At 40.2% G+C, this 26,456-nt stretch overlaps 2 protein-coding genes across 2 annotated transcripts; both read left to right on the top strand.

Annotated features, from left to right (window-relative positions):
- Positions 1–1,692: 1,692 nt before the first annotated feature.
- Positions 1,693–9,500, top strand: LOC115060549 (sodium-dependent neutral amino acid transporter B(0)AT2-like). Its single transcript, XM_029528501.1, has 12 exons — positions 1,693–2,127; positions 2,711–2,915; positions 3,407–3,564; positions 3,943–4,063; positions 4,157–4,332; positions 5,112–5,222; positions 5,312–5,553; positions 6,021–6,204; positions 6,299–6,500; positions 6,766–6,925; positions 7,020–7,182; positions 7,312–9,500. Exons 2-12 carry the CDS (start codon positions 2,711–2,713, stop codon positions 7,558–7,560), a joined length of 1,971 nt encoding a protein of 656 aa, XP_029384361.1. The 5' UTR covers positions 1,693–2,127; the 3' UTR covers positions 7,561–9,500.
- A 5,329-nt stretch (positions 9,501–14,829) lies between these two features.
- LOC115060008 (vesicular glutamate transporter 1-like) lies at positions 14,830–25,079 on the top strand. Its single transcript, XM_029527801.1, has 13 exons — positions 14,830–14,891; positions 19,879–20,131; positions 20,344–20,462; positions 20,557–20,671; positions 20,758–20,845; positions 21,444–21,530; positions 21,962–22,104; positions 23,025–23,174; positions 23,319–23,451; positions 23,846–23,956; positions 24,070–24,197; positions 24,601–24,670; positions 24,796–25,079. Exons 1-13 carry the CDS (start codon positions 14,830–14,832, stop codon positions 25,077–25,079), a joined length of 1,743 nt encoding a protein of 580 aa, XP_029383661.1.
- The last annotated feature ends 1,377 nt before the right edge of the window (positions 25,080–26,456 follow it).

The following is a 26,456-nucleotide window of genomic DNA, read 5'->3' as shown; positions in this document are numbered from 1 at the left end:
AACAGGTTTGGAGGCAGGCTGAGGAATTGGTTTGATGGAGAGGAGCAGGGAAATCTGGGAAACTGTCCAAATGGACGAGGGAACAGCAGTAGAAGCTGAGCAGGACAGGTAGACCAGAATGATTCAACGACAAACCACAACTATGCTGCATGTGGAGTTCAGACCAGGAGTTGTATGTAATAAGATCTGCGGTAAAGATAAAAGGTTAAAAGATGGAGCATGAGAAACAGTAAGAAACCAGCCCTGAGGAAACATAAGTGGCTGTATGTGATGTGTCACCACCTTGGTAGTAATAGGATGTGGTGCAGGGTAGCTGCTGAGGGTGATGAGAAACTGATTGGATCCTTCTACCTTTACAGGGATGATAAAAAATGAGAGAAATAACCAAAGGAAATAAAGAAAGAAGCCATCATGAAGTAGGCAGTTCAAACTAAACTTTAATGTTGGGAAGTAAAGTTTGCCTGAGAATCGTCACCTGGTATTTGCAGTTTTTAACAAGTGCCTCTGAAAACACATCTTCATACATGACATGCACATACACACACACATGGTCCATACAAGGTGTTAACGAAAAAGGGACAGTGGAGTGTCACATTTCACAACAGTCCTTATTTATAGATAGCCAACTTTGTGTCCACCAATAACGGGGGAAGGTGGAGTAGGTTGAAGTGGCAGGAAGCGCGATTCCCACTTGACTTTGATTTAAGGACATTTGGATACACTTTGCAAGAATTTGTGCTATTGCGATAACACAAGGTATTTGTCCATTATTTATAAGTATGTGTTATTATTCCCAAACTCATGGATTATACCGTAGTGTTTGTGTCGGTACTGTGGTAGACTGCTATTTGCCTACACAGCAAGCATACGTGGCAGCCAGTGTGTGTGTGTGTGTGTGTGTGTGTGTGTCTGTGTGTGTGTGTGTGTGTGTGTGTGTGTGTGTGTGTGTGGCAGAGCACATAAATACTACCGTCGCAACAACCTAACTTGAGGCAATCTGCAGGTAAATATACATTTATTGAAGTTCTTATGACACAACAGAGAAAAAAATAAAAATAAAATAATAATAAAAAAATAAAAAAAATAAATAAAATAATAAAATAAAATAAAACAAACATGTCTCATGGCTCGAACTACTGTAACAGCTTGGATTTTTTGGACTAAATGGACGAGAAATGTCAATAGAATATTTAATATTGGCACAAGATAAAAATGAAACCAAGTTGCCACGTATTAAGTTGACAGCTGAGGGCGTTGTGAAAAAATATAAATCGTTCCAACTTGTTTTCATCCAAATAATAATTTGCAATTCCTTTCCATTTGTAACGCAGTACTAAGAGGCTGCTGGGGTCTCCCTCCCTTCATGTGTAGGCTAAATGACATATAGTCTGTCAGGGGCAGTGTTTCTGCTTGTGCTGCGTATGCGGGCTCGTATGCGTGTTTATGTGTCAGAGACGATTCAAATTGAGGTAAAACCTGTAAAAAGTGTTTTAATAATTGCTGAGATGTCTGGAATACGTAATATTCTAAATAATCGCTCCGTGTTTTACTTCAGGTCTTTAGTGACCAGTTTCTTCGATGGTGAAAATTATATGAAAAATTGAGATTATCTGATGTATTCGCTCACATAGAACTATTTCTCAGTATGCACAGTAGTTATAATTTTCTCAAACATTAGTGAGTAAGAATAATCCAACATTGGGGTACCATCGTCACAATTGTATTTATTTATTTATTATTAGGATTTTTAATCAATGTGTTTTGACTTCATCACTTCACTTCACTACAGTCCTTGAATGCAGCTTTGTTATTGCATCACGCGGAAAGAAGCAGTCTCCTCCCACTTCATGAGACAGTGAAGGCACGCCAGCGTGTTTGATGACCACTTACAACTGATGCCTTTTTAGGTTTTTAAGTTGAAATTCGTGTCGGCATCAAATCATCAGGTCATCGTCATGTCTCGTTTAATCTGATGCAGAAAAGCTGAATGATAACTTCGCTCGCGACGTCTCTGGCATCACTGACAGTTAAAACCACAACCGCACGTGCTCGGCGCCTTCTTTGTGGGGTTCCCGCCGTCTGCAGCGTTTCACCTGCCCGCTGACGGAAGGCGTTACCCGGTCCCAGGTCAGGTAATGTGGGCTCAGCTGCGTGTGCTCTCCGGCTGACTGCGGCTCTGTGGTGTGCCACGTTGGAGCTCGGTGTTTTTGTTTAACTTGCAATAAGGCGCCAAGAAGTTCCAGCTGCTGACTGTGACTGTAGATATAAGGTCGTGTGCGCTCGATCTGGTATCACGATAGCTTTTTTGACTTGTGCCACATAGTTGTGGATCATCTTATACTCGGATTAGCAGCTAAATGCAGCTAGAGTAACGAACCACTCTCTGGTTAGCAGGCTGCTCATCTGAACTGTCAGATGCCACGGAGTCAGCCACAGCCTTTGCTAACTCTGCTAGCCTTGAGTCCAACTCTCAGTATCGTAAGCAGGATGTGCAGAATATTAGAAACATCCCAGATTGTTGCCCATCGCAATCCAGCAGTACCCCACTAACAGCTTCGCTAATATTCAAGTATTTCATTCAACGCCTCTCTAAAGGTTTCCACAACAACATGAAATGAAAATATGGGCTTTATAGCACTACTGAATGTGCACCTAAGAAACACACACACACAAACCCTGTGCATAAATGTCTTGTCCCCTCCTGCCTTAGATGGAGAAACAGCCTCTGCCAACTGATGATGCCAAGACCGAGGACAATGGCTACGCTGATGAGGAGAGCCAGGAAGCACCACCTGAGTCTGCTGCCCGGGCAGGATGGAACAGTAAAGTAGAGTACTTTTTGGCACAGGTTGGATTCAGCGTTGGGCTTGGCAACGTTTGGAGATTTCCATATTTGTGCCATCAGAATGGAGGAGGTGAGAACCTACCATTGTCATCCATGTGAGATGGCATCCTGGGGGAAATCTATCAATAGTGTTAAACTACCAACTGTGTGCCTCCAACTTCAACACCATTTACCTTGTTCTGTATAGATCTTTAAATGTCCTTTCTCTAAACAACACTTAGAATTGTACATCTGTCAACAAGTGCCTCAGTGTAAACTAAATGGTTTCAGTAGTTTTATTGTAATTTTCTCAGTTTTTCAAAAAGCTCAATAGTTAATATGTTCAATTTTATATGCAAAAACAAGCATAAATCATTTATGTATCTTATTTTGCTTGCAGCATGAATAAGACACAAATTCAATAGGGCACAGTGTTAATAGAACTCTAAATAGCCAATAATCTGCCAGTGTGGGATTAGAGAAACAGACAAGCATATATAATTTTTCTTTAAATTGAGTGTTAAATGCCAAGTATTAAATTGAGATGTTAATAACTTAACGGCATTCATTTCTTCTCCTCAGGAGCTTTTCTCCTCCTGTACGTGCTGCTCATGCTGGTCATGGGCATTCCTTTGTTTTTCCTGGAGCTGGCAGCAGGTCAGGCCATTCGACAAGGCAGCATTGGAGTTTGGACATACATTTCCCCGAGGCTTTCAGGGATTGGCTACTCCAGCTGTGTGGTAAGGTAACAATTTCTACATGATGACCCATCTACTAAGACAATGAAATACTTCAGTTTATGGCGATACAAGGTAAAAATTCAAGCATGATTTGGCTTTCTGTGAGAGAATTTTGTCCATTGTCTAGAAAAGCAGACTATTTGAGCTGATGTATGGAGTAAAAAGCCAGTACTGTATTCATGCAGTTAATGCACACAGCTATCTTGTACTGTTCAACTTGTGATTAAACAACCTAGGGCTAGTTAAGGACTGACCTACTGATATTGTTTTGATTGACAAAGTACAGAATCAACATTTCAAAAAAATTTTAATCTTCCATAGCCCATCTTTTATAATTTAGCCTGTTGTATAATTTTCTTTGTTTACAAATGTCTTTAGGTGTGTTTCTTTGTGGCTCTGTACTACAATGTGATCCTTGCTTGGAGTCTCTTTTATCTGGGGAACTCGTTCCAGTACCCTCTCCCTTGGAGTCAGTGCCCAGAACAAGGCAATGTCACAGGTAAGCATTCCTGAGAAACACTCAAGCAGTTATGTCATTGTTGATGCATTTAAAAAAGATTTATTTTTATAAATGTATATATTTATTTTACAGTGAAAGAATGTGAGATGAGCTCCCCCACATCGTATTTTTGGTACCGCAAAGCTTTGGATATCACAGATTCCATCAATGACACAGGCTCTTTTAATCTGTACATTGTCTGCTGTCTTCTGGTGGCCTGGACCATCGTGTGTCTGGGAATGTTTAAGGGTATCAAGACCTCTGTCAAGGTAAACTGTGATCTGTTTTTGTGTTGTGTTGATTTTAGTTTTCAGGATTTTTGTTCATGTTTAACAGTTAAGTAGAGCTGTGGTAATTAGGAACATTTCACAGTAGAACTACTGGACTGATTTATCTTTTAGCCAGTTATTAGACACAATTTATTCAAATCTGTAATCCTTTAGAGGAATACTGGGAAAGTATAAATAACTGTTATAAATGATGCAGTGGTTTGGAATAAGTTCATTTTAATTACTGTAACAGTGTCGGTTTTGGAACCAGCTGAGCAAAACACGGGGCATCAAATAACAGTGTAATTTACTGTGCTGAAAACTCCTGAATTACGAACAAAATTACATGCCTTCCCATGTTGTTTAGATTTTCTCAGTTTGGACAAATCCCCTTCATGTGTCAGGCTTTCAAGATCAGTGTGGCTGATGGAATCTTTGGAATCTGTAGCTTCAGTGTTCACCAACTAAGTTATTCAGTATAATGAACAGCAACAGCATTTTATACAAAATTTCCTTGACATCATTATTCAGATAGACTTAACAAATTAAAATTACTTTAAAGGATTGTATCCTCAGTTAAACAAACAGAAGTTGAAATAACATTTTACTTTTTTGTTTTGTTTTGTTAACATCTAAGGAGGCCTAATCCTACTCATCGACATCAGGTGTTTTGTGCATTGACTGACTTATGCACTTTTTGGTTACTACCTGGTTAAACCTGTGAATTGAGACACTTACCTTCCTCATGTGTATGTGAATTTTTCTTTCTCATTTTCTAGGTGATGTATTTCTCCTCCATCTTCCCCTACGTTGTTCTGTTCTGTTTCCTTGTCCGAGGACTCATGCTAGAAGGGGCCTTAGAAGGAATCACCTTCATGTTCTACCCCAAGGTATCCACAGATAAAATGTCTGAGTGTTCAAAGATCACGCAGATGTTGATGTTTCCTTGGCTCACCCTATTTCTTTTTTACATTTTTAGCTGGAAATTTGGGCAGACCTGCAAGTTTGGCGACAGGCAGCCACACAGGTCTTCTTCGCTCTGGGACTTGGCTTTGGGTCTATCATTGCCTACTCGTCCTATAATCCCAAGAACAACAACTGCCATCGTGACGCCTTCACTGTGTCGGCTATTAATTTCCTTACATCTGTGCTGGCTACTCTGGTTGTGTTTGCTGTGCTTGGCTTCCGTGCCAAAGGCAAAGTCCTTGAATGTGTAGCAAGGTGTGTTTTAATGATAAGACAAATTTTTGTGTTTGTGATGGACAGTGTTTGAAACCCCCTGGTCTCCCTAGGTCTATGTGATGTGTATAGAGCTCAAACTACATATCCTACCAGTATGGGTGGGATATCTGATGATCTAATGAAGGGCAGTGATGCAGCTGAAAACAGACGCACAACATATAGCGAAAATATAAAATTGATTGCAGCGGGAAGCTCAAGGGAGTCATGCAGCTCATGTAATTAAAATGTGCTATATTTGGATGTTGAATTTAAAACATTCATTTGCTGCTTACCAGCCTATTGTTAACTATAATGGGCGGCCCTGCAGCTGCAGTCATGTGATCTTTTGGCCAGTTCACACACCCCTACTTGTCAGTATCTGATTACATTTACATTAGAGTAGCATATGCTATGTGTAACATATAATATACATGGTAGTGATTTGATGTTATTTGTGTTTTTCACAGTAATGTAAGGAAGCTGTCGTATCAGATTGAAAGTGGCTATATGAAAGAAAACTGGATGCCACACTTCAACTACTCTGTTCCCAGTTCAGTGGATGTGGAGGACTACAGGACCTGGTTCAGCCAGTATGGTAAACATATCCCTGGCAATTTAACAGACTGTGACCTAGAACAAGAGTTGAAGAAGGTAAAGAATCACTTTTTGGACCACAGTCACTAAAAATTGAAACATGTTGTGTGCTGTGTGTATATAAGGTAAAGCTTGCCTTTTTTGCCTTCAGGGTGTGGAGGGAACAGGCCTCGCTTTTATTACCTTCACTGAGGCCATGTCGCTTCTTCCTGGCAGTCCTTTCTGGTCAGCCCTCTTCTTCCTCATGCTGCTCAACTTGGGTCTCAGCACCATGTTTGGCACGATGGAGGGCATCCTCACCCCCCTCACTGACCGCTTCAAATCTCTGGCCAACAAGAAGACCAAACTCACAAGTAAACACCTATTTCATCTTTTTCTATGCAAGCATCAGTATGACATTACTGACATGACTGAAGACAGAGAGCTGTAGGTAACATTTCCTATTATTGCCCTATAAATTATCCTCCATCAGCTGATTTTAGTGACACCTTTAAGCAAAGAGCAAGTTATATTTGTAAATGTATTTATTTAAGTGATTGAAGAAAATTCTAAACATGTCTCCCTCCGTACTCCGTTTTATAGCTTCTCTTAATATGTTTTGCATCCGTCCTGTTTCAGTTTTCAGCTGCATCGTTGGCTTTCTGATTGGGCTGCTCTTCACCCAGCACTGCGGAAACTACTTTGTGACGATGTTTGATGATTACTCTGCCACTCTGCCCCTCATTATTGTGGTGGTTTTTGAGACTTTCAGTGTGTCTTGGCTATATGGAGCAGATAGGTGAGGTCTACTTTAAAACTCTTGGTCATTGACTTAAATTTCAACCAGTTGCTGAATGTCACTCTAAAGTTTATTACTCTGTTTTTTATTGAAGATTCCTTGATGACATTGAGGGAATGCTGGGCTGGCGTCCCAGTGTGGTGTACAAGTACCTGTGGAAATACATCTGCCTGCTTGCTATGCTGGGCTTGCTGCTAGCCACCACCATTCGCATGTTCATCACACGACCCACTTACATGGCATGGAACCAAGATAAGGTATGACATTTTAAAAAGCCCAGAAAAGAAATAAACTCCCCTTACACATTAAGTGTTTGACAGAGGAGACTGCAGAATAGCTCTAAGTTGTGATTGTCCAACTTCGAATTATTAATTATTCCTCCCCAGGCCTCTGAGGAGCACCTGGAGTACCCTGGCTGGGCCCTGGCTGTCCTGGCTCTACTGATCATATTTGCCATGATGCCTGTGCCAGTGGGCTTGGTCCATGCTCTTCTGCGGGAGAGGACAACGCAAACATCCAGGGATAGAGAGAATGGTCAGTACAGCATGGTTAGCACTGATGACAAGTATGTGTCTCCGATGACTGACATGTCAGAACTGGACCAAAGGAATGGGGCCTCTGGTTCCTTTTCCTAAAGACCAAACCTTTGATATTACACAGTGGGAGATGACCTGCATTATACGGTCAAAATCTCCATTTGCAATTTTGGAGGAAAGTTTAATTATATCTCCCTCTTTCATACAGATATGGCACAGAGAAATACAGGTATTATGAGCATTAATTGTAATATTTTTGTTTTGTATACCTAAGTTATGTTCAAACATGATCACACAAGTCTACCATTAAGTGTGTTATGTTGAAAATAAGGAACAAATAATTTATCACCATATAATCTGGCGTTATGAACTACAAGGTAGAATTTTAAAAACTGAGTGGTTGTTCAGGAGGAAAAAAAAAATGTTTTCAGTGTAAACCATAGCAGTCACTTGACCTTGTTTCTATAATTTTTATTTTGAAAAGATTTCACTTGTCCATTTATTTTAATCTGTAATAATGGAAACTTGTCATCTTTATGAAAGTGCATTTGTGCATGATGCTCATCATCTTTGTGTCATGAACTCACAGGCAGGTGGACACAATAAGGCAGTGGCAGTACACAGGGATTGGCGGTCTCAAGGTCTTTAATGCAGTCCAACTTCGATGCACGATAAACTATAGCTCAAGGCAAAATTACAGAATCCTCATGCAATACTTAGCAACTGGTAAGCTAGAAAAGAAGGTCATACACAAGGAAACTAACAGACAGTATTGCTGGAACGCTGCTCCCTAGGAAGACGAGATGAATTGGCAACAGAGGGAAGGGAAGCACAGCTTAAATACACACAAGGACAGGGAGACAAGAAGACAGGTGAAACGCATTCAGGTAATCACTACAGACGGGAAAAGAACCAAGGGAGGATGAAAAGATAGAGACAAAACTATCAAAATAATACAGGAAGTGAACGAGGCAAACATAACATACCTACTCCCGAATTCCTGACACTTTGTGAATATCACTAACACTCAGTTTTCCTCTTGATGTAGAAAGGACTTTTCATTTAAAATGAGACCATCAGTTACGATTTCAGTGACGTTGGAACAAAAAATCTTCTCCTGCCTATTTGTTTCCGTTTTCCAGGGAGTAGTTTGTGTCAAATGAAATATAGATGGTACTATTTTTCATCATATTTGCTTCAAAGAAAAAAAAACTCCAGCTACTAATGGTAAAAGGTTTCTGAGATTGTTACAGCAGGAAAGAGGAAATCCAGGTAAATTAAGTACTGCTTGTAGGTATAATAATGATGCTATACACAACATAGAAGTCCTCTAACATTAACAGTCGTGTCCTGAGTCACTGTTGTTGCTACGGTTTTCATCAATATTAGTATTATATTTGTATTACACCATCACCTCCATTTCAGTTATATCAAACATCAGCTAAATATATACACACTTCTGTCTAAAGACTGCGCGCACACTTTTTTTTTCTTTAAACCAGTTTGTCATGTGCAGAATGGTCCAAATAATGTCAATATGTAAATAGTGTGTGGGATGACTTTTTAAGAACGAATGTTAAAGAAATTTATATATCAATTTGTACATGACATTTGCATGAATCTTTGTTTTTTCATTTTTAAAATTGGGTTTAAGACAAAAGTTGGTGCCTGATCATTTCAAAGGGCTACACAAACTCACTGACCAGACAGAGTACTCCTTTACATAAGAATTACTTCTTGGGCAACCATTTTTTCATAGTGAAATATGTTTTTATATTCTCATTGGGTTACAGTCAAAATGAAGTAATCTTATGAACTTGAATGGCGTTACATGTAACTATCATTTCTAAGTGCCTTCAGGTTGAATGAGGCTAATTATGCAAAATGCTGAAAGCTTTCCAACCTTTGTATATATTATTTGAAAAACATTTCCTTTAGCAGATTCATTTTTTTATTAGGTTTGTAGTTTAAGAAAATGTAATATAATGCCGTTTCTGTGTAATATATTGCCATTCTTTTATTAAAAATTCAGAACACAATACTGTATTTAATCAGTCTTTTGTTTGAAATGTAGCTGAAACAAAGGAAGTTGTAATTTGACTTGTTTGACAGTTTCCTATTGTTGATGTGGTTAGAAAAAAGCGTAAATGGTAATATTAAGATAAAACTTACTAGTGAAGTTATTACATTTTTAAGACCTGCTACAAAGCAGAAATCAAGCAAGTGACAACTGAGATGGGAGGCAGGTGATGCTTTCCTTTCATGATCTTGCTGCTACCTGAGTGATGACTTTGGAAATAGCACTCTTCTGGTGTTTCTTACAAAGTGTCTTTTTTGGAATATTTGGTAAGTCCAGCACTTAACTAAATCCCCAGATACGCTGTGTCTAAGTGAAGAGCATTTCTTCAGTCACGTTCCCCGTTGAAACACAGTCCCATCATCTGCACTGAATATCTGCTTGGGTAGGTTGAACAAAGCGAGACTGCCATTGTAACACTGACAGATGAGCAGACATGTTGCAGCAATACAAAGGTTTGTTTTTCATACCAATTGCTGATGGTACAGGTTGTAACTGGAGCTGCCTCATCAGGAAATATTTCTTTTTCATGCCAGCTGGCTGGAGACAGTTTTTGGTTCATGTCTTGATGTGTTTGTGGAACAAGTGCAGGTGGTCTGAATAAACCCGTGCTAAAGCAGCTGACCACTTGCAGTTTTAGCTTTAAGACAAAGTTTCACTGTTACAACAGGGAATGTTTTGTTTCTTTCACATCTACCAGTCCTTGAACAGTTAGTGTTCCTGCAGAGCTGTGCAGACTGTGGGAATGGAGGATATTGTCTTTATTTGTGTTTTAAACCTGGTATGAGCCAAATATCAGACTGCTATTGTGACCACACACTTAACCTCCAGATATCCATCAAGCAGTATAATAAAATAGATTTTATACATTGTAACTATACATCGTTTGGGATACGTAAATCAGATTTATCAGGCAAATTTTGTAGCTATAATTCTAATATGTGTAGAGGATTACTTTGAATCTATAGTTGCATTTAAACAATCTTCATTCTCGATTTACTTATTTATTTATTATTAATAATAGTGGTTTGGATTTCATATCAGGCCATGCAGCAGCAGACAGACAGATGCATGAGATTAAAGCAATACCTTTTGGTGTCAGTAGGGAGCTCTGCTGCTCTTGTGTCAAGACATCTCAGACACCAAGTGAACTTACTTACATTGACGTTTTTTATGTGGATCTGTTTTCTCATGTCATAAATAATATTATTTCTAAATTATAAGGATAAAAATGTTGATACACCAAGTTATGAGGACTACCTCCTTTTCTTCCTGTTCAAACTACAAATTCAAGGTCAAAATTTTGAAATGAAACATTGTGCCTGAGCAGAACAGGCTACAGAAAGCTACAGAACACAGCCCCGCTGTGAGTCGCCATCTTTGTGTATGCTTCTATGGAAGAGTATTCGCAGTTGTCCCCTTGGAAATATTACGTGTCTGGGGAGTTCAGTTGTCTTGGATGCAGTTTACTTCAGTCAGCCAGAGGCAGAAAGCACCAACACCCGACAAAGAGAAACAACATCCTCACTTCGACCTCAGGTAATAACAACTGACTTCAGTATTTTAAATGGAATATTATGTTAAAAGTTACTATGTTTGTGTGTGATAGGAAGCTAGTTCAATTGTTTGAAGGGCATGTTTTCAGAGCAGGACCAGGGAGGTTAACGCACCCAGAAAATGATTAAAGTATGAAAATCCTTCAGTTCAATATTAACTTGTAGCCAAAATAAACTTCTAATTAGTCCTGTTAGTAAACAGGAAGAATCGTCTATGTGCTCATCATTGTTCATTTAAATTCACTACAAGTATTTTTTCTTTGTTTTGTTTTCAGTGCACACCATGTCATTCTATGTGTATCTTGTTTGGTTTTTTTTTTAGTTTTAGGTGTACGAGTGGAAGACCCACATGGCCGGCCTGGCAGGTCTGTGCCTGCTGTTGGTGATTCCACTGAGCATCTCCCAGAGCACCTTGCAGTCTGATCATGCCCATCAGGCCCCAGCAGAACCGCCCCCCCCTTCTGCCCACTTAAGGGACATTCTCAGCAAGGAGCAAACCGCTCATTTAAATGCAATGCAAACATGTAAGTGTACTCCTCCCATCGTGGATTAGTGTTAGAAGAACACAGCAACACAAACACTCTTCCTTGATGATAAACGGGAACTGCACTAAGTTCAAACCTACAAAGGCAAGTAATTGCTCCAGCCTGGTGGTTAATTTCATGTCTCTCAACAGACAACCATATGGACAAAGACAACGCCAAAGTAGGCCTGTTCATCGCTGCGGCCATGGGAACCTTCACTCTGATGGCGGCAGTTTACTGTATCTACAACAAGTTCTACATCAAACAGCAGTACCTACACAGCCAGCTAAACAATGACCCAGGTAGATGAACAAATGTTTGATGAATTACTGAGTCAGAGCTTCTCTCAGTCTTGCACAGGGCAGTTGCTTTCTGGTACCAAATTGTCATGCCTGAAGCCGCAGTCAGAAACCTGTATGTTTTTGTAGTTTTAAAAACACGCCTGACAACTCTACTGTTTGGCATTACAACAGATAAAATTATTACATATAAAACAGAAATATCTGACAGTTACAGCAGAAATACCTCTGAGTGATAAATTATATTGAAATGTAGGCCTGAACAATGAGTGGAAATACCTTAATCCAGAGAAATCTGGACTAAACCTGTCAATTGTTTCCTCTTGTCTCTTGGGTATTGTTTATTGTACAGCAGCACAGTCCAGCCATGTCATTATACATGAGCGTGCTATACTGTGCTTATTGGCATTGTGCAATACAAATTGAAAGTCTAGGAGCATTTGGTGCATGCTGCCAATGGAGGCACTAATAAATGATGCTGCACAGGCTAGCTTTAACAATACATCAGTTGTGTACTTACAGTTGATATTAAATACATGTACAGAAGCACGACTGATATGTTTGATCTTTTGAGCAAGTACTTTGAAGAAAACTTTTGAAGGGACAAAAAATAGGCGCAAGTGTGAAAATGAATTTTCTTCTGTGTGTCTGTAGATCTAACCACAGACCCAATGGACCCCCCGTCTGTGTTTTTTCACGCCTCTGTTGACTCCAGTGTAGTAGATCTGCAGAAAGCTGGTTATGGCTCGCTCTCAGACACTCCATCCGTCATCTCTGTGCCACCCAGACTGTCCCCCCCGCCCTCTGCAATGCCTTTTCCTCCCCTCTTCCTCTCCTCTCACTCTCTGAGAACTATATCAGCTAAGGATCTGGAGAAGAGCTATATCTGACATCGCCATCTTATTTTCACAGACACGTTTGAATGATGAAACAGAGTAGTTGCTATTTGAGCGTGCACGTTTATCATTATCTGTACACATCAGGCACAATTTAAATTTTTGTGGCTAAATTATGGTTATGGAGAGAAATGGGTTCAAAACATGAAACCTTACACAATGGAGGTTTGTGACCAGCAGGTTTCACACTCGCACACCCAAAAAACCTCCAGCATTAGCCTGCTGTTACTAATCTGTCACTTCCTCCTGCTGTCTGTGAATTTTAAGTATAACCCTGTTGCTACCCAAAACCACCATATTATGTGAGAAATCCGCCTTAAACTTTTGTCTGTGTATCACCACTATATATCTGTAGTCATTTCTGCATTTGTTTGTACAGTTACAATATAAAGTGGATCTTCTCTGCATAATACTAATACTGTCCAATTTATCAGTAGTCATCCACAAAATAAAGACTCAGTAATGAAAGAAATGCTCTCTTCTGGACTTTATGATCAATAATTGCAGTCATATATGCTAAAGTTAACATGTAACTGATTGTTTAAGATAAACACACAAACCAAAGGCATATCTAGCTCAAGACAGCTCAATGGAGAATAACAGACAAAAGTAGAGAGATTTTTTTTTTTCTCAGGTTAAAAATAACTTTGCTTTGTCTGAGATTTTCAGGAGGCGGCAAAAAGTCTGTCTTGTGTTTGATCTGTGTCTGTGCCTCTTCATATAAATGTCCAAAGCAGCCAAAAATAAAATGATGCAGAGGTTTTAAGCTCCTATTTTCTGACAAGGTTCATACACTGATCCATATTTTAAACAAAAATAAGAGGCTGTACAAACATAAAAGTGCTGTGACATGCGGTGACAGTGAATGTGATTTTTACATTATGATGGAAAATACCAAGCTAACTTAACAGCATCTTTAACAGAGCAGTAGTTCACTGAGCACGTAGCTCTTTTCTGGATCAACACAATATCTGTAGCTTTTGGTAATGATGTGGCGTTGAGCCGACATGCACAGAACCAGCATCCTGACATGCAGGCACCTTAATGGGTTCCAGATATCATTATTTCAATAAAGTATCTCAAACTAAATAGACCTGAATAGATCCAGTTGCTCAAATGACCCTGAGGTCCATGCTTGACCTTCAGCGGTATATGATATACATGAATATCTCCCAGAATCCTGAGGCCCAGTCCTTACAGATATTCCACCAAGCTGTGTCAAAAGTCCCATTTCTAAAATACTGAGTATTTAGGAGTTATTCACTGCACACACAAGTGTTATGGCAGCTGTGCACACGGACACACCGCAATGAAAGTTATTTCTAAGGTGCTAGATTTTTATATGTATACTTTCACCGTTGGAGTTTCATCTCCTTTCAGTATTGATCCTTATTTTTCCCCTCATGAATACACATAACTGATGTGAAGTCCGTCCTGGGAGCTGCTGCCCCTCCCCTGTTAGAAATACTTGGGAACTCCGTTAAGATGCTTCGATCAGACACTGTTCACTCTAATTCTCTCCATTCAAGGCTTGTGTGGTCCAAGAATAGCCTCGGTGCTTAAAACGGCTGGGCTGGGAAGGGAGTGACATGCTCCACTCACTCCACAGACCTGCAGAGATTAGCGCACAGGCGGGCAGCGGTAATCTGGATTCAGGAGCGCGGCCGGAGACGCCGTGTGGCCATGAATCCTGTCGAAAGTTGCCCCCAGATCCCCGAGAATCAGCCCGGACACCCAAAGGTGTGAACAGGCTCACCTGGACATCAAGGACTCACAATGATTTTACACCAAGGAGGGTGATCGAATCAGATCTTTGGGAAAAAAATCTGTGTGGCTGACTGCAGAAACCCGCGAGGTCAAGGAGGCTGCTGATCAAGTTTTTCTTTTTGTTATAATTTTTTTATTTTATCAATGTGTGAGTGAGAAACACAAGTCGGACGGAGTGAAGGCAGAGGCTGTGCGCTCGGGCGGGAGCGCGCACACACTTCACACGGGTCGGACGCTGGAGGAGAGAGGATGGAGATCCGGCCGGACAGGTTTAAGGCCGTGGCAGCCAAGACTCTGGGGAAGATATACGGGTATGTAAGTCCCACTGGGACACATCACAGCCGCAACATATTGGGGGGCAGAGATGGCTGCAGGAGTTATCGTCCTTTGGTGTAAAAAAAAAAGCCCATCTTTTAAACTTAAATCCACTTTAGAGTTAAGAGAGAAGCGCTTGGTACATTTTAGGATCAACATGATCAGTGTAGGTTTAGATGAGCTGTCCCAACATCTGTCTCTCTATAAGGCAGCTTATAAGAAACTGGCATGCATAATCTGTCATTTCATATGCAACCCAAGTCAATAAAGTAAACTGCATTTTCTCCGACCAAACGAAATTAGCCTTTTTCAGGGACAATGACAAGTGAATTAGAAAACCTCGCAGCACGAAGAGAATTAAATTTCATGTTAGACCTAAACTGCTTGATAAGTGTAAGATGAGGCGTTGGATCAATATTCGGGTTCATTTCTTTCAGACTTTTTTTTTTTTTGCAGTGCCGTGCCACTGTTATATTACACAGGCCTCTACTTTATGTGCGAGAGCTCAAGCGATAGGTTGCGCTTCCTCCTATATACATGCGTGTATGTTAAACTATATAACTTTTTTATTTTATTATACATATAATAAACTATATAATGACAAGCACATTTGCAGGCCTGTGGGGCTTCTGCCTGCGGCCTGTTGGTCTCACCAGTGGCGCTGCAGCCCAGCCTTCTTTGGGTGTGAGGTAGATATTTGACAATGGACTGATTTTGGGACGTCAGTGTAGACATGAGGTTAAACTGCTAATGGGTGACCTTGGGTGAGACATCTGATCTGAGAGGAAAAAAAACCGTCCCAGGTGTGTGAGGCTGGCAGGAGTGTGTATTGATGGTCTCCCCTTCCTCGCTGTCGAGATTTGATGGAGCGTCTAAACACTTAAATCCTCTCCAGAAATAGCCTCTGCTCGTCCAAGCTGTCGGCCCATGTAAATCCCTGCAGGCCGTACACCTTGGCCACATCTCTCCCTCCACCTAAGTAGCCCGGTAGCTCGTCATCATGCCCCCGCCCCCCCGCACTCAGTGCTGGGATTAGGCCCGCTGCTGTCTTCACGGTCCCTGAGGTGAGCCCCCGCAACCAGGTCCCGCTCTGCACGCAACTCCAGCAGCAGACAGCCGGGTCGCTGTGTCTTATTTACTGCTGGATGTTTTATTGAGGAGACATAGAAAAGTCCTTATCTATTTTCTTCTATTCACTTCTTTTCTCAGCTGCGCTGCAGAGATTCTGCAACGTCAGTCATTTCTCAGATCACCTGCAGTTTTGAGGCATGACGAAAACAGCGAGAAAAATGACTTCACTGGTGCAGAGGCTGGTGAATGTCTGTAACTATAGTTTGATAATGAAATCTCTCTATCTCTTCTAATCCACAATATCACAGGACTGAGCTGCCAATGAGATCTAAAAAAAAAAAAAAAGTCCTGTTAGTTTATGTGGTTGCAGCACTTGCTCACCCTTTGTGTTACTCAAGTTAAGCAGGTCTTGTGTCATGAAGAGCTTTCCAGCCATTCAATCTTCACAAGTTATTCAGCTGTCTCTCATCCAATCATCAATTCCAAGCTGTTGACTCAAATCTGAGACCAAGCTGCTGAACTTACTGACATTTGTCCTTGAGGTATGAATTCAGTGCTTCATTTAGAGAGAGAGAAGAAAAACTATTCAGTCAGCAGTACAAGTCATGTCAATCCATCTCTCTTATGGGTTATCAAAATCCAGAATAAAACCTTTCCCTTCCTGAGTTAAATTGCTTTAGAAGCATCCAAATCATTCCCTGTGGTGTGACAAGAGCAACCAGCAGAAGGTCAGGTCACCTGTGAGGATTACAAAGGATTTTCCTTAACTCAGGGTCAGCCATGAAAAGTCACCGCAGCAGATACAGTATGTAGTAAAACTAAGCCAAAAAAGAATGAAAATCAAGCATGTGATATGTTGCAAAGAAATTAAATGACAGGTCGGCATCATTTGGACTGAAGGAAAACAGATGTAGATTGTTTGTAGATGGATGAAATGTTGTGATTTGTCACCAAGACTGTGTGAGTCAGGGGAGTCAATTGTAAAAGGCAGGGTTAAAGATAAAGAGGTGACTGGAGAAATAAAGTGAGAGGCCCGCCCGGACAAAAATAGTCCAACAGAGCCAGCAATATTAATAATTCAAGATGGAGAGCTATTAATACTTTTCGTCAAAGACTGTTAGATCCCCATGCTTACAGTAACTAGAGAGATAGGCTGACAGACAGATAGGGAAATTCTTTTTTTACAGCATTATCTATCAGCATTAACAAATAATACAAATTACAAATAACCAAATGAAAAGGAAGCACAAAACAATAGCCAACAAAAAGTACTAGACTAAAGTCATACATACACGTATATGGATGCCAAAGCACACCACCACCGCAAATAACAGCGCACTAGCCATAACAGGCTGATAAAAGATCTCCAATATCTTGCTGCAGATTTGGAAGGATCGCAGCCCCCTCAGGAAGAAGAGTCTGCCTATCACCTTGTTGTACACAGCATTGGTGTTGGGCTTTCAGTCCAGTTTATTGTTGATGGAAGCCCCTAAGTATTTGTACTCCACCTCCTCTTCAAGAACCCTCAGTGGGTGAGGAGCCAACTTCTTGCTTTTGAAGTCAACCAATAGAACAACTAATAGAGCATGTATGTTTCATTATTGTGTTTCTGTTACTTTCTGGTCTACATCATTGGGGTTTTCATCTGACTAATCTGAAAAGGTTAAAAAGCAGGAACTGGAGGACGTCCTCTTTAGATTAGATTAAATTAGATTAGATTTACCTTCACATAGCATACTCATGCCATTTCTGGTCTCTGTAAAAAGTAGAATTCATAAAACCTGAGAAATGTGACAATAGTTGTGCAAAGATTTGTTCATAAATGTGATTGGTGGTAGTCCTACATAACTAACAGAAACTGTCAGATCCTTGCAGATTATGCACATAGAATGAATAAATGCACACGTTAACCATGCTCTTGATGACTAAGTATAAGGTACTTCCTCTAAAGTCACCACACTCTGGGGTGTGGTGACTTAGTGGTCTGTACTCAATCTGGTTAGGGACTTTTGACAGATGCCCCCATTCCTCCTGATGTTTCATGTCCCAAACAGTACTCATCTGATAAACTAGTAACATTTACCAAATCGATTCTAAGAAATGGAAATGGGGAGTGTAGATATCTGTGTAGTGATACCTCTTCATGAATATATGATGAATAGATCTTGTACTGCAGATTTTTTAAATTAGGTTATAAGATTTAAAGATCAGTTCAATTGCTCTCAGTTTACTGTTACAAGATCAATTTCCACTGCAGCTATACTGTATTTACCACACAGTTCAACTGAAGCTGCTCACCCACACGCAAAAATTCGATTAACTGCATGTACATTATTATTACTGATGTCTCTGACTGCTCAAACACAAAGGTCATTTTTTAATCTATTGAGTTTTACTGCGGTTAGGGGTTTTGTGCATGATCTTGTGTGAGCTAAGCTTTATTAATAATGGCCATGGTGGGTGTGCACTGTCAGTAACAAAAGTGCAGGCCTCACCCTCAAGTCCTTCTGTCCTGTAAAACCAGCTGTCTAACTAAGTCATCTATAAAACACAGTCCAGTCTCCCAAAGCTTTGTTCTGCCTCTGCACTGCTAAAAAGAGCAGGGGCTAACTGGCGTGTTTTGCTTAAGCACAAGCAGCTCTTGTTTATTGTATTTATCTTTGGATGGTGGTTTTTCCCTTTATTTACCCCCCGCACCCCCCAAAAAAAGCAATAGGGATTGGATTAGCAATAGGATTCTGTGCTGCCAGCAGTTCACCAGTATGATTTAAGAACTCAGCACATGTTATGTTTAATAGATTATCTGCTGAGTTCAGATACATATTTAATGCCTGTTAGACTCGAGGCTCACAGAGGTCATGGTTTTTTTAGAGTTTCTCAGCAGGCTCTATAAACATACTGTAGGGTATAGACAGGAGAGGCCGGTTGGAAGGAGGAGAGGAGCATGGATTCACCAGGATGAGACAAGTTTCTGTAAACACTTAACACAGCACCAGGAGGTTCAGGGTATGATGCCTGCAAAAAAGAAATACCCAACATATGAACACCTCGGGAAGACAGGATGAGTCAGGGTCAGCCCGCACCAGTGGCAGTTGGCTGACAGAAAATTGTGCTGATGGCTCAAATTGACAGACCAAAAATTGGCCTAAACATCAAGATCCATGCATTTTTATCAAGCCAAGCTGTCAGAGCAGGATCTGATATCACAGTCTTCACTGTGAGGCGTTTAGAAAACCTGGGGGAAGGCTGGCTGGAAAATCAGGAGTAAACTAAATGTGAAAGAGTTTATCATTATTACACTTCTGAAGCCTGTGAATTGCTACTACAGTGCTACTGTTGTGTTGATTTCTGAAATACAATTTTACATTGAGGAGCCTTTTGGTGTGAATTGTTAAGGTTCTCTATGCCAGAGTTTACAGCTGATAGATGCACAGGCAAACACATGACACAGCCTTGAGCTGAGAAATGTAACGATTAACCTTTTATGCCTCTGTGCTGCAAAAAGTCAGGGCCTGATTTGATTTTGGTGGTCAAAGATCAAGGTTGTGGTGACATCACAATCATAGTTTTTGTATGTTGCACAGGTGAAAATTTTATCACGAACATTTACTGGGACTCAAGGATGAACTAACTCAATTTGATCAACCTGATAGACTGTGATGGTCAAAGGTCAAGACTTCTCAATCCAATCCTGACAGAGTTTCACATAAACTGCAAATATTTCATAGGATTCAGGTTAAACAGTGCAAATTGAAACTAGTTTGAATGGTGAAGGCAGACAACAATTAAGTAGTAATTCAAATTACCAATGAGTGAAAAACAAATCAACTAGTAATCCCTTTCTTTAGACAACCAAACTAACAGGAGCTGTAGCTTATGTAACATTTTTCACTTCCTTACTCTTCTTTCCAGAGCTCTTGAGAAGAAGCAGGAAAATGGCGAGACCATTGAACTCTCGGCAGAGGGCCGGCCGGAGATGGTGGAGGAGAAGGAGATGCCCGTTGTGGACTGCACATGCTTTGGGCTGCCCAGGCGCTACATCATCGCCATCCTCTCTGGTATTGGCTTCTGCATTTCCTTTGGGATCCGATGTAATTTGGGCGTGGCCGTCGTCAGTATGGTCAACAGCCACACCATCTACAGAGACAACAAAGAGGTCATAGTGGTGAGTGGAGTGTTCTTAGAGCAGTTAATGAGTTTATGTTTGCAGGGTTACAGCTTTATGTTATATGTCTTGGATGGAGAAGGGCAGATCAAATAAAGTATGTCAGTCACATAAGTTCTCTTGTTCTTCCTCTCATTAAACTTCATGTGCAGTTTTCTATAAAGTTTTCTATCTAATATTGTCGTCTGTCTTCTTCTGCTGTATTCGACCAGAAAGCTCAATTTGACTGGGATCCAGAAACGGTGGGAATGATCCATGGCTCATTCTTCTGGGGATATATAGTAACACAAATTCCAGGAGGGTTCATTTGTCAAAAGTTTGCAGCAAACAGGTCTGGTACTCCACTACTTATAGTGTGCATGTGATCATTTCTTCTCTTATTTATCCTGAATATCTCTTCTCTTCTCTATTCTTTGCTCTTCCAGAGTGTTTGGCTTTGCTATAGTGGCCACATCCTGCCTGAATATGCTTATTCCCACGGCAGCACGGATGCACTTTGGCTGTGTTATCATTGTCAGGGTGTTTCAAGGTCTTGTGGAGGTGCTGGAGTCTTGTCTGTGGTTTCCTTTTAAATTTAGGAAACAAGTAAATATCCATGTTAATGTAACTTCTTCCCTACTCTACAGGGAGTTTCATATCCTGCCTGTCATGGAATTTGGGCAAAATGGGCGCCACCACTTGAAAGGAGTCGTCTGGCCACAACAGCCTTTTGTGGTAACTTTCTAATTCCAGCCAGAGTTTCTATGTCTTTGAATGACAGATGGTTGCTGATACTCTTTTAAGGCTTCATTAATATATAATACTGTACACAGTATATAAAGATGAAAATAGACTCAGGGCCATCATCCATTAATTGATGAATAGATGTTGAATCTCAGGCTACTTCCTGTTGCTGTGTTGGCAGTTCCTGACTCCACCAAACCTCCAGCTAATCCAGAAATGGGAAAAAGAGGGGGTTGTGTTTGGAGTTTAGACTTTGGTGCAAGCTAGTTTGTGGCAAACGTATGCTCCACCACCTGTCACTCAACAGCTTGCCCTCAGTTGTGCAGACTTTTAAACCTAAATATAACTAAAATAGAGGAGTTAAATATTTACCCTTGTGCAATTAAACAGGCCAAAACTGTTTTTCGCAAACAGACTATAAAAATAGTTATTTCTGCTGTAAAAATTGGCATTTTAATGTTGGAGTTACTGTAGACTGACTCACTTATGGAACCAGATTTTAATAGCCATTCAAGGGAAGATGACTTAATTTTTCAGTCCAGGAGTATTCTGCTTAGTTTAATATTAGTTTAACATTGGTTTTCTCTAGGTTCTTACGCTGGTGCTGTGATTGCCATGCCATTAGCTGGAATCCTGGTCCAGTATTCAGGATGGTCCTCGGTCTTCTATGTGTATGGTAATGAACTATGGCCCTTGCTTTTACACTCTTCAAAATGACAGTTGGACTGAATATATACTTATTATTTATTTTATGGAAACTTTTTTTCTGTGGACATTCCACATTAACGTCCTAGTGAAAGACAATATAAAGTGACATCATTTGCATGAAAATAGTCCTGTGTATGCTCAGACATCACGAGGCAGATCGTGTGATAGCACAGCAGATGCTGACAAACTGAAACTTAAAAGGACCGGCCTATCAAAAGCCAGCACCATATGCATGAGAAAAGAAAAAAGGTAGACTCATTATGCATGAATGAATTAATCTATAGACAGCAGCTACAGTCAGACTGTCTGTCTGTCTGGCTGCAAGTTTGTTTTCACCTACCAAACTATCATTAGACTTTATCTTTCTCTGCATATTTGCATGTCTTCCTTCCTATCCAGGAAGTTTTGGTGTCATGTGGTACTGCTTCTGGATCCTGGTCTCTTATGAGAGCCCTGCAGCCCACCCCACCATCACTGACGAGGAAAGGAAATATATCGAGGACAGCATTGGCGAAACAGCCCAATTTACTGTCACGGTTAGTGTGCAAAATAGATTGCCTGCGGAGTGATATGACTCAGATGTTGTTATTTAGATTTCCGGAAATTCTGCTTTCAATATGAATAGGCTGGTACTGTTGTACTGCATAAAGTCGCACATACAGTTGAAGTAAAAAAGCAAGAGCCCCTTTTCAACATATCAGTAGTTCTTTATCAAAATAAAATGAGTAAAGTGAGATATGGAAACTCCATCAGTGGTGACCTCTGCTCATTTATGCTTACATCCATGCATTTGAATAAAACTACCGTATTTTCCGCACTATAAGGCGCACCTAAGAGCCTTCAATTTTTTCAAAAGCTGACCATGCGCCTTATATATGGATCAATATTGATATTGATCCATATATATATATCTGCCAGTGGATCGTAAATGCCTGGGCTGATATATCAGTCTCAACTGTGGTCCGAGCTTTCAGGAAGGCAGAAATTGTCACTGAACTGCCAGACAACAACAGCGACACTGACTCGATTAATGACTTTGATGAGACGGAGCCGGGCGTGTTGGATGCCGAATTCGCCCAGCTGTTCAATTCGGACACTGAAGAAGAAGAATTCGAGGGATTTGTAGATGAGGAATGAACTGATAAAGTGAGCTTTACGTGTTTCTTTTGTGTGTTTACAGTTGAACAAGGTTGGTCATATTGTGAATATGGACATTAACGCATAACGTAACGTAACGTAACGTAACCCCAGCCTCTACTGTAGCGCCTTATAATGCGGTGCGCCTTATAGTGCGGAAAATACGGTAATTAAATTCGTCCATCCAACTTGTTTCTACTTAGCTTTAAATACAAAACATTGATCTTTAAGGTGCACAACACATTTTATGCACATTTATGCTTGTGAATCAATTCAGAAGTTTTGTTTTAACAATCCATAACTTAAAGAATTTTCTATATTCTAGAAATTCAACACACCATGGAGGGCGTTTTTCACATCCATGCCAGTGTACGCTATCATTGTGGCTAATTTCTGCAGAAGCTGGACTTTCTACTTGCTTCTCATCAGCCAGCCTGCATACTTTGAGGAAGTGTTTGGATTTGAGATTAGCAAGGTAACAAAAATAATGGAATGGAATAAGGGCCTTGCAGTGTGCTGGCAACAAAGGTTTCTAAATGTTTAATAATGTGCTACTGAAATGTCACTGCTTTATATACAGTTTTCACTGTGTTGCATATTTTTTTCATCTCTCACCTAGGTGGGCATAGTGTCTGCACTTCCACATCTGGTTATGACTATCATTGTGCCCATTGGGGGCCAGCTTGCCGACTATCTGCGTTCTAATCATATTATGAGCACCACAAATGTCAGGAAACTTATGAACTGTGGAGGTGAGAAGGGGAAAGATATGAGGGAAAAACAAAAAGACATTTGTAAAAACCTCCAATTCAATGCTATCTGCTTTAACTCACCATCACAGTGTGGTTAACTATGTTGTTAATTTCAGTGTTATATAACTTCAGCTGTGGTCAGCAAATGTATGACATATAACAGAAATTATGAGTCACCATGAAGAAGCTCTCGCTCAGTTGGCCATTTTTAGACCTGAATAGCAGAGTGAGAAGTAGTCAGTCTACAGATGACTTTGTTCAACAACAAATAAGGGCAGAAGCAGAAGCAAAAAAGGAAACGGCCATCACCTGACTTTAGTAATACACTTGCATTGGGACTGCTTGTGCTTTTCCATAAAACTCAGTGTTTGTTGGTTTCACTGGTCTATGTCAGGGTTTGGAATGGAGGCAACTCTTCTGCTGGTGGTGGGCTTCTCTCATACAAAAGGTGTTGCCATTACATTCCTGGTTCTGGCTGTGGGATTCTCTGGCTTTGCCATTTCAGGTGAAAGCATAACTTGAAATGTACACACTGTCAATTGATTTGAGATATCTGGTGGTATCCATTGCTGTCATGAACACAACATGAGTCCAATGTTATTTATTCTTCCGCATTAGGTTTCAATGTGAACCACCTGGACATTGCACCCCGATATGCAAGTATCCTCATGGGCATCTCCAACGGTGTGGGCACTTTGTCTGGTATGGTTTGTCCACTTATAGTTGGTGCCATGACGAAGCACAAGGTGAGAGGTTATACGGTCTGTGTTTGTATAGGCAATCATCTTCAACTGTTAGATTTTAGTAGTATTCAACCTATTCTAAACTGACGCAATAGTATCTAAACCATCTTGTCATTGGGGTTTGGTTATGACAACATATTTCTAAAGCAACAGAAGTGGTGTTACATCCTCACAGACGCTTGTTCTTAATGTTGCCGCTTTGCACCTGCATATAAGGAAATGTTTGTCCTTTTAGAGGGACAGATACCAACTTGAGTCAGCTCAATAAATCTGAAATAGATTAATAAAACACAGTGCATTAGCAGTTTTGAATTTTATAAACTTTATAAACTTGATTTCAAAATCATAACAGGAAATGAAACACTTGTTCTACATGCTTATAAACATGTTTTTCCTGTTTTGATAGACACGTGAAGAATGGCAGGGTGTATTTCTCATTGCCTCACTTGTTCATTATGGAGGAGTTATTTTCTATGGTGTGTATATTTACCTCAAAATTTTCAATTAATTTCTGTATCCGTATTCATCAATATGGGGTTTTTTATGCAATCAAACCTTAAACACACAAGTCTGAATAACACTCTGTTTTACTTTGTTGAAGGCCTCTTTGCATCTGGTGAGAAGCAAGCTTGGGCTGAGCCAGAGCAGCTGAGTGATGAGAAATGTGGCATCCTGGATGAGGATGAGCTTGCAAACGAGACAGAAGAGTTGTATCGCACAAGTGGTGGAGCAGGCTATGGAGCAATGAAGCAGGGAGCAGATCCCAATGGAGGAGGAGGAGGAGGAGGCTGGGTCTCAGACTGGGACAAAACTGAGGAGTATGTACAACCAGCTGGAACTAATAATTACCTTTATGGAGGTCAGGGAGACCGGGAGTTAACATAAAGGAAGCAGATCCTCTGCATATAGCCTTTAGTGAGGCAGAAACAGAACATCAACAGATTCCCCTAATTCTGTGGAGAACTTTAAAAGTGTGGATTTAAAACGGAAGGTGGGAAGGGACATTTTTCAACAAGTCTGACTATATTAATACAACTGAACTGAGTTCAAAGAGACTGCACAGTGGGGACAAGGACTTCAGTATATGTAAAATATGTGTTTGTGTGTGATTGCAATTGTGTACCATATATGACAGACAATCTAAGTAAGTGTGTTTTAGGACCTCTCTGCCTCCTCTGTAATATCTGTTGGAGATGGGCTATGATTTAGGCCTAATGTGGCTTTCTGTGACATTCACTCACTAATTGTAGAAATTTCTGTTAACGGACTAGATTTGTATTTCCTTAGTATGTCTCTCATTTATATTTGAGTCATTCCAAATTAAAAAATCATTAGGTGGACATTGGATTAAAAGTGCATTTCTGGTTGACGAACATGCACATGCAGAGCTTTTATCTGCTCATAGAGTTTCTGCAATCCACAGCAGAGTATGCACTTCAAATGAAGTTAAAGTTTTGTCTTTAATGTGCAAACTTTTAAGAAAAAGCATCTTACTTGTGCCAATACAACAAAATATTTTGCCGTGTAGTATTGGTTTATGCATCCAATGAGAAAGTAATTGAACCCCTTCTAACATTACTATTTTAGACTAAATAGCCTGATCTTGACATTATAATGCACTTGACCTCTAACCTCTATGCCTGCTGATAAAAAGGAATGAAAATTCCTTTTATATGACTAGAAAGACTATCAATATGCAGGATAATAACAACCCTATATTATATGTGTTTCCTTGTCTCCTCAAAATATAAAATCTAAATTTTGTTCATCATGCAATACATGTAATATATGCTCCATTAATATTACTTTGTTATGTTACTGCTGTCTTCAGGAAATTCATGCACTCTGAGAAGGAAAGCACACTGCTGTCACTGTATTAATATCCTCTAATAGCAACACTACAATAACAACAATTGCCAGACTATCCTCAATGTTTCAAACCTTTATATTGAGACTGCTGTATGATGCCTATAATTTTGCATTGGTCCAAATAAGTGTGCAAATAACAGTCTTTTAAAGTCTTTTAAAGCTGCCTCACTCTGCAGATCTCAGTCTCATTAAAATGTGTCATTTCCTCTTTCTTCGGTGCAGAAAACCAAAGATATGTGAAATGATCAGGAAATGGAAGCTCAATTAAAACTGAATCGATGATAATGGACAACAAAACAATAGCATTTGACTGTACATGAGTAATTTGTCCTATTTATTTATTTATTTTTTTGTAGGTGTTACATTGTTAGCTAGCTACACCCAACGTTTCAA

The sequence above is a fragment of the Echeneis naucrates genome, chromosome 19 (genome assembly GCF_900963305.1).
Source record: "Echeneis naucrates chromosome 19, fEcheNa1.1, whole genome shotgun sequence".
Taxonomy (NCBI): Eukaryota; Metazoa; Chordata; class Actinopteri; order Carangiformes; family Echeneidae; genus Echeneis; species Echeneis naucrates.
The sequence above is the reverse complement of the archived record's forward strand: the minus strand, read 5'-3'. Positions and strand labels throughout refer to the sequence as shown.

Excerpts from the sequence above, each read along its gene's own strand:
- LOC115060549 (XM_029528501.1), top strand. The coding sequence starts at position 2,711 with ATGGAGAAACAGCCTCTGCCAACTGATGATGCCAAGACCGAGGACAAT. Across the intron at positions 6,926-7,019 it reads TGGCTATATGGAGCAGATAG|ATTCCTTGATGACATTGAGG; the intron begins GTGAGGTCTACT and ends TTTTTATTGAAG. Across the intron at positions 7,183-7,311 it reads TGGCATGGAACCAAGATAAG|GCCTCTGAGGAGCACCTGGA; the intron begins GTATGACATTTT and ends ATTCCTCCCCAG.
- LOC115060008 (XM_029527801.1), top strand. The coding sequence starts at position 14,830 with ATGGAGATCCGGCCGGACAGGTTTAAGGCCGTGGCAGCCAAGACTCTG. Across the intron at positions 22,105-23,024 it reads AATTTACTGTCACGGTTAGT|AAATTCAACACACCATGGAG; the intron begins GTGCAAAATAGA and ends TCTATATTCTAG. Across the intron at positions 23,175-23,318 it reads TTGGATTTGAGATTAGCAAG|GTGGGCATAGTGTCTGCACT; the intron begins GTAACAAAAATA and ends TCTCTCACCTAG.